The sequence below is a fragment of the Sinocyclocheilus grahami genome, unplaced genomic scaffold (assembly GCF_001515645.1).
Source record: "Sinocyclocheilus grahami isolate Dianchi unplaced genomic scaffold, SAMN03320097.WGS_v1.1 scaffold123.1, whole genome shotgun sequence".
In the NCBI taxonomy this organism is placed as follows: Eukaryota; Metazoa; Chordata; class Actinopteri; order Cypriniformes; family Cyprinidae; genus Sinocyclocheilus; species Sinocyclocheilus grahami.
The window spans coordinates 403498-411585 of record NW_015505302.1 but is presented as its reverse complement, the minus strand read 5'-3'; the positions used below and the strand labels follow the sequence as shown (position 1 = coordinate 411585).

The window sequence follows — 8088 nt, the reverse complement described above, 5'->3', positions numbered from 1 at the left end:
GCACTTATAATAAATATATATTATAATATATTTTTTTTTTTTTTTTTTTTTTTTTTATGTTGAGCTATAATTTCAAACCAAGAATATAGTCTGCATTGTGAATATTGTGAATCTGTTTTATGCTTTAAAAGTTTTTATTCATTTTTAGATACTAAAAATTTTAACTTCAAACGACTTGATGGCATTTTGTGGCAGCTGTCTTTGATCGCTTTAGAGCATTATGTCTTTGTGTAAGCAGTGAGATATAATGCTGATGATGTTCTTTAGCCCATAAACTGTGTCTTTTGTGTGAGTTCATTAACTGGGGTCTTGCACCGTTGGTCCCCTGCTGCGAGCACACAGAATGAAATCAGGTCGGCGGCCCCAATCTACATACAGCTTCTGATAAAGCCTTCAATAACAGGATCTCAACGGTTACAGCTTTTGAAATTAAATAAACCATGCCTCTGTAGCCATATTAAAATGTGGGGGATGTGTTCCACTGTAGGCCAAACACATAGGCTATCAAGCTTATGAGATAAATCAACAAAACTCTCTTAGATATTACACACAACTAAATGCCAAGATGTAAACTGTTTTAATTTATGGATTCTGCAGTGGTTGGACTGATTACCAGAAAACACATGTTTATTAAAAGGTGACATTTACCTTTTAGAACGGATTTTCAGGGACATTTTTACCATTTCAACTTGATCTGATTTATTTATGAATCAAAATCGACTTCATATTAGCTGCATCGTGTCAGTGGAAGCACTAAACCCATAACTAAAGGCCTACTAAATAATTTTCTCAACGTTAAAACAGATCAAATTCAATAATTTAACTAAAACCATCAATTAAATTCAATTCAAATGCAGTTTTAAGTAAGTCTGCCGGTATAATTTAATGTATTTTATTTTAGACATAACCTGCTTAATTTCTGAGGCTGGCTACACCGCAGGACTGTCTGAAAACTGTGTTAATTTCAGAGTCTCGTTCGCTTAAGTTTACAAGAGCTGATTACGACTTCAACAACTACACAACCGCTCATGTCAAATAAATGACACACGAGGCAAAACACAGCCGTTTCTGAGCGCCCTAAAATTGGGGACTAAATACGCGGACAATGAACCAATAGCCATTTTTAGTCATTGTTGATTGAATGATAGGCTAATTACTAACACACACACACACACACACACACACCTCGAACTTATGTTGATTTAGATGCTCCAGGCGTAAGTATATATACTCACACATGAAATTCACACACAGTAATTAAACGTGGGTTTACATAGGAAAATGCCTGTTGGGTTACTTGGGTTATACTCTTTTTTATCTTTAAATATTGCTTTAGAATTGCTTTAATGAGTCCATTAACTGATACAATTATAATGTGCACGCGTGTTCATGTTACCCATATGCTTCAAAAATAACTAGGCCTATGCACTGTGATAACAGTGAGCATTTAATTCCATTACATTAATGTTTTTTATTATTATTATTAATGTTACTTGTGTAAATACACAATGTAAAAATGTAATCCACTAACATTTAGCCTAAAACTAGCTTGGCCTTTTAAGTAGATAATCAAAGTAATGTGTTCATAGGCTATTACACCGATTCAGCTACTTTGAATTAAATTGTTGGTGAAGAAACTCTCGTAAAATTCGGTAGAACTGATAGAAATCGTTGGGACCATTTAGACAGATGGAAAGAGAGTAATGTTATTATAATGACGAAAAGGTTTTAGTGTGCACATAATGTAAAGTGTGGTTTCAAATGAGCTAATATGATCTAGATTTGCTTGATTAAATTATAGCCAGTTTTATTACCTTGAGAATATTAGGGTGCTGCAGGCTCTCCATCAGTGTCATTTCCTTGACAATTTTGAAGGATGCGAGTTTGTAACAGTCTGGCGACGACCCGTATTTCTTCACACAGTTCTCCATATCGTGACCCCCAAAATCCACTGATTTTAATGCGACGGAGAAGCTGCTGTTCACAGTCGCTTTATACACCGCCTTTGTGTATCCTGAGCCCAGATACTGGACGTTGGTAACGTTATCAATGCTGCCGCAGCCGAGCACCGACTCGCGCGTAAACTCCCGGTGTGATTTTGTTGCTTTGGATACAGCGGGAGTCGGTTGAGACTGATCATAGTCATTCTTGGGTTTCCCGATGCCTTTGTATGTTTCCCACTCGCTGCGTTGCTCCAAGTCCATGAGTCGCCTGCGCTCCAGCGGTCCGGTGCCGACCCAGTGCGCCCGTTTCTGACGGTACCGCAGAACCTCGTCCAATCGCTCGCGTATTTGCCGCTGGAGCTCCGGGAGTCGCCCGACGGTTGCCGTTTCGACGGGTGGCAGCTCGTCGACGCGAAGCCCGGCAGGAGCGTCCGCGTCGGGCTGCTGCTGGTTCTCGCCGTGGTGCTCGAATCCCGGAATGAACAATAAATTCATCAGCGTGCCCGTGAAGAACGAGAGGCAGAAGCCCGCCGCTACCACCATCTTTCTCCGCTTCATTTTGCTGCTTATTATTATTAACAGAAAATAGATGTGTCCCCCCTTCCAGCCTCCGCCTACCCTCCTGGCAGTCTGTCTGGCCGTGCCGTAGCCTAGTATTGTGCGTCGTGAAGGAAGTCTATGATGCTGCGCTCAGAAGGATGCGCCGTATGTTCACGTCTTCATCTTGCAGTTATGATTTAAGATGCACCCCATATAAGGCTGTCATCATTTACCCTCAAACGGTGATTGACTTGATATCAAGTCTCAAAAAGGAACGCAGACATCACGTGTTAGGTTATTTCACACCTTTGGAAGCCATATTATAGATTAAAAGTAAGACCCACTACTAAGTGTATGCGTTTTATTGTCTGCTTTTGTTATATTTTATGGTGATCACGACATTTCAACCCGTCCCCATTCATTGACACGGCATGAAAAAGAATGACCAACTCATTCTTCAAAATCTCTTCATTTGTTCCAAGGAAGAAAGTTGCACAGGTTTGGAACGACAGGAGAGCGAGTAAATAAGCATAAATGTCATATTTCCTTTATACTTTTTTTTGATGACGATAATAATAATAATAATAGATAGCCTAATAATAATAATGATAAATATGTGTGTAGGCTACCTTATAAATAAACATTATGTTGATAAAACATAAATTAAATAAAAAAATGTTTAACTGTTTATATATCCTCCTGAGACCCAGCTATGGAGTTTTTGCCTCTGTAGTGGACATTATATTTGAGTGAATTTCTCTGAGACCTCACACGTCACAGTTTTAAGTCTGGAGTCCTGTACAGAGCACATGCAGGGCTTTCCAGAGATGCAAAATTATTGGCTGTTTCACCATGACCACTCCCTCTCCTTGGTTTTTAAAAATGGCTGACACTAATTTATGATAAAAATTTACATCTTTATGGAAATATGATAATATTTTGTAATTATTATTTAAATCTGATTCATTTTCAAATTGTTTGTCATAAATCACCATCTCAGGAAAATGTTATGGGGTTTCAAATCAAAATATGAGCTTCTGTTATGAAACAGGACATAATTTCATACGTGTCCACTGCAGAGGACACCAGGACTAAAAGCATGTTTATTACACATTTTGGGAGACAAAAGAATTGAATAGGAAAACAAATTACATATCAATATTCTTATGAAATATTAGATATTATTATGAAAATCTGGCCAATGACTACTCCCATTATTACACTTCTTTTTTCAACATGCTGTCCCAACAGCACTTTAATATGCAAATTAGATACAGTGTATAGATAACATTGTGCTTAATGGGAAAACCAGTTTATGGAATTTTTACACACATATTGCATAAAGCAAAATGGTATATCAAATCATTGTGTTATATATTTTATAACATAGTTGAGAACCATCCTTAAACAAAGTTAGTTATAAAAAAATCCTGAAACCTAAAAATTTATTGGCGATTAAAAAAAAATTCCCATTGTTTTTTCCTATGCAACAAAATTTGGAGAACAGTATACATTTGTCTATTTGTTAGTTTCTTAATTAAGGCCTTCAGGTTTAAACCTAATTTTGTGTAATTTACAACTTTACAATGAAACCATCTCGAAAGTATAGGCCTATAGGCTAGACATGGCTAAACAGCCACACGATACAGTTAGTCGCATGTCTGTGTGTTTACCAAATGTTTTAAGCAAGCATTTAATTGTGTTTTTTCACCGCATTAGACTCGGCTCAGTTTGCAAGTCCCTCTGACTTTCGGAAAGAAAAATGTGTATAATTATGTCTCTAGGGTCGGACAAGTAAAAGTTTAAATGAAAAACAGACATGGGCGGGCAAAGGGGGAGAGAAATTATGGAAACATGGCACTTGTAAGCTTTGTTCAACTCGCGCGAGATAAGACATTCCATGACTACCTAAATGAAGCCTGTTGTGTTTGTAGACTCGGAGTAAATAAACGGCGAAATCAATTAAGAACATTAAGTGCACCGAAAGTTCAGCACACAGTCATAAACTACAGCGGTTTCGGATGAGAGCCGTCTTTATGATACATTGCAATTATAATGATCATGCACATAATATATATTTCCTCGTAGAGAAAGGGCTCGTGAAAACTGCTGGCCAGGAACAGCGCAGGGCCGAATGCCAGGGACACACACGGCTATCCATTAAGCATGCATTACCATGCTGTTAGCAACTAATTAACAAATGCAATCAACCTGGAAACTGGAGCAATAAAACAGATCAGCAGGAGCCCCGCTTCAGGGGCGCTTTCAATGTTGCCATGCGTCCACTTTTATTTATAGTCCTAATTAAGCTAATGTAATTAAGTGATATTAGTTTAAATCTAATGTGAAAAACTTGACCGGAGAAAAATGGTGTGCTTGCAATGGTTGCCGTGGTTTAAAGTCTTAACAAATAGGTATACACATAGGCCTCGCACTGTAACAGAAAGTAAGGCAAAATAATATAGTTTATTTAATGGGTTATCAATGCATATAAAACAAACTAAAAATAGAGTTGCCAATGTTGACGACACTCAACTCAATATTGTAGAGGGTGCACACATCGACACTTAGCTCCATCTCATGGACGTTAAAATAATAATAATAGGCTAATGATAATGGAAATATTCATAGCTGAAAACGCTTTATTTCGATATGTAAACGTGTACAGAAAGCTTGACTTAACCAAAGCAATGCATATTCAAATTCAACGTGAGCCTGACTACATGACCAGGACGACGTAATATATGCTTAATATATTCAAAATTCAGACACAATAAACGCAAAATATTTTAGTGCTACTACATGTAATAATTAGTAGCCGAGTTAAATGTTTATATGTAAGTTTATCCAATAGCCTACACTTCTCACATACAGAAAAGGCCAGAATGATTATCACACTAAAATCCTGTTTAGACAATGTTAGTTTTGCTAATGAATGGTATGCATGACATGTGGACTCATGCAGAGAGACACACAATGTTATCTGCCTGCATGATAATGGCTCATTAATATCAGTAGAGGTGGTCGGGTCATCACTCCCACGAAAACACAAGAAACATAGGCTTACACTTGCATTTTTTTTTAAGATAATGGACTGATGCAGAAAAAAATGGGCATTTAATTTGGTCAACTTTAATATATATAATATACATTTACATTTAGACATTTAGCAGACGCTTTTATCCAAAGCGACTTACAAATGAGGACAATGGAAGCAATCAAAATCAACAAAAGAGCAATGCTATGCAAGGGCTATAACAAGTCTCAGTTAGTAAATATAATATAACTATTAGTTAGTTAATATAATATAACATAATATCATATCATAATATACTAAAGACAGTGTATTTCTAGACTGTAGTCGAACAGAATAAAATTAAAAACTACGTTACATGAGCGGAAATGGCATTTTACTCAGTTTTGTAGATTTTGCTTTAATATTTGAGACATTTAACAATTAGCATTGCATAATCCCGGGGCGGTCCACTCGGCGGGTGCAGACGCATTAATCCGCCTTAAGAAAAGTTTATTTTCTTGGGGGTTTTCTCTAGACAATATAGGAGTTCCCAAAACCCACTGTGTTTTTAAACGCATGTTAGCATTTAAATTCATTTCGAGTGACCTTAGGCATAGAGTGTTTCCCTTTGACTGACATTTTTGTCATTGAGTGGATTATTAGGGAGTTTATCGACCCCTCGCATTCACGTTTCCATTGCATCATTTTACGCCACCTTTAGTAAAGCATGTGTGTGGAGCATCTGTGTGCAAGTCGTTCCCTATTGTGGGAAGTCGTGGCCTAATGGTTTGAGAGTCGGACTCGTAACCCGAAAGTTGCGGGTTCGAGTCTCGTACCAGCAGGGATTGGCAGTGGGGGGAGTGAATGTCCACCACCTTCAATACCATGACTGAGGTGCCCTTGAGCAAGGCACCGAACCCCCAACTGCTCCCCGGGCGCCGCACTTAGGATGGGATAAATGCAGAGCACTAATTCCGAGTATGGGTCACCATACTTGGCCACATGTCACATCACTTGTCACTTGCATATTAGCGGTGAGAGAGACATGTGTCAATCAAGCATCAATCACAATGTCTAAATGTATCTCCGCTGTCGCAACCTTGCCTTCTCTTTTTTTTCTGCTTTATTTTAGAACTCACACAAATGTCTGTTTTGTTATAAATTAGCATTTGTAGCGGATTTTAATTTTATTAATTATCTGTAATGTACTTTATCAGGATGTATAGACATGTTAGCATTTTAAGCCACGATTCAAGATATAATCAGTTAAGCATGTATGTGACATATACATATGAACTGTGCATATAGCTGCATTTTGAAAAATAAACATGTGAAGTCAAGCTCATTCTTGAGTCATGCTGTGTTTATAATGAAATATGCTGAGCAGCAATATCTGAAGTGCGTCTTGTGAATATCCAGAGCACATGTCTGGCTTTCCTGAGCATGAACCTTCATTTATGTTTATAGAATACGGTCATGCATACAGTTTTCATTTTTCCACTCAGGGCTGAAAAAAAAAAAAAAAAAGGTGAAGACCAACATTTTTACGATTCATAGCTGTTGAAACCGCAGTAACATAAGGTCAATTTGCCTGTTCATTTGTTTTGTTTGGAATTTGTACTTTGTAGCTAATGTCAGCACAGTCACTTATGCAGATAAATAAAGAGGGGAGAGAGAGAGAGATAGAGATTTAATGTAGGCTACAGAAAGCACCCAAATTGCAAACAAATTCCCATCTTTTTATACAGGTTTGACAGCTTAGACTGTGGCTTATCAGTTTGAAGTTCTTCTTGAGGCACTGATGGCAGACACTCATCTCTGCAACTCTCAAACCGAATGTTTTCTCTAAGCGTGGAACTCGGCAGGTGCCCTGATCAAAGTCACGGAGAATCAACCCACAACATTAACCAGAACCAGAGTGATTTTCCAGCCATTTTCTACATGACCTGAATAACTATTAGGGCTACGAAATACTATTAGGACTAATGTTTTAATGGACTTTAACCCAGTAGGGTAAGTTTAGGTAAAGTGGTATAACGTTCGGAATAATTAAGATTTTTTTCAATGTTTTTTGAAAGAAGTCTCTTGTGCACACTGCATTCATTTGATCAAAACACAGTAAAAACAGTAATATTGTGAAATATTACTACAATTTAAAATAACTTTCTAAAGATATATTTTTTGCATAAGGGATCCTTCAGAAATCATTTGAATATGTTAATTTGAATTCTAATATGCTAATCTGCTAATTCTAACATTCTAATATGCTAATTCTTTTGTTATTTTGAATTTTTTCACTAAGAGGTATTATGGATACTTCTGCATACTTTTCTCCAAACCTGGATGAGTAATCTGCTTTCTGCCAGGGTGATTTGAGTCAGACGTCAACATGAGATTTATGAAACTGCAAAAGTGAGTATTATGATATTTTTATGCTTTCAGGCAGCACTTTAAATGGTGAGCTCACCTCACAGTGGTTTAATGAGACAGACCTGCACGTGATCCATGAACATGGTCAGTCAATTATATTTCTATTCGAACCACATCAGTTAATAATAAAGCAGCTTTGTGACATACACACTAAACTAT

At 37.3% G+C, this 8088-nt stretch overlaps 1 protein-coding gene across 1 annotated transcript in view; it reads right to left on the bottom strand.

Annotated features, from left to right (window-relative positions):
• The window catches only part of LOC107590011 (extracellular tyrosine-protein kinase PKDCC-like), a 32270-nt gene extending 29617 nt beyond the window's left edge, over window positions 1-2653 (bottom strand). Inside the window, exon 1 of the mRNA XM_016278609.1 lies at window positions 1815-2653. Coding sequence (XP_016134095.1) covers window positions 1815-2501 — 687 coding nt within the window. The 5' untranslated portion in view covers window positions 2502-2653. The remainder of the gene's footprint in view (window positions 1-1814) is intronic.
• Window positions 2654-8088: the final 5435 nt, after the last annotated feature.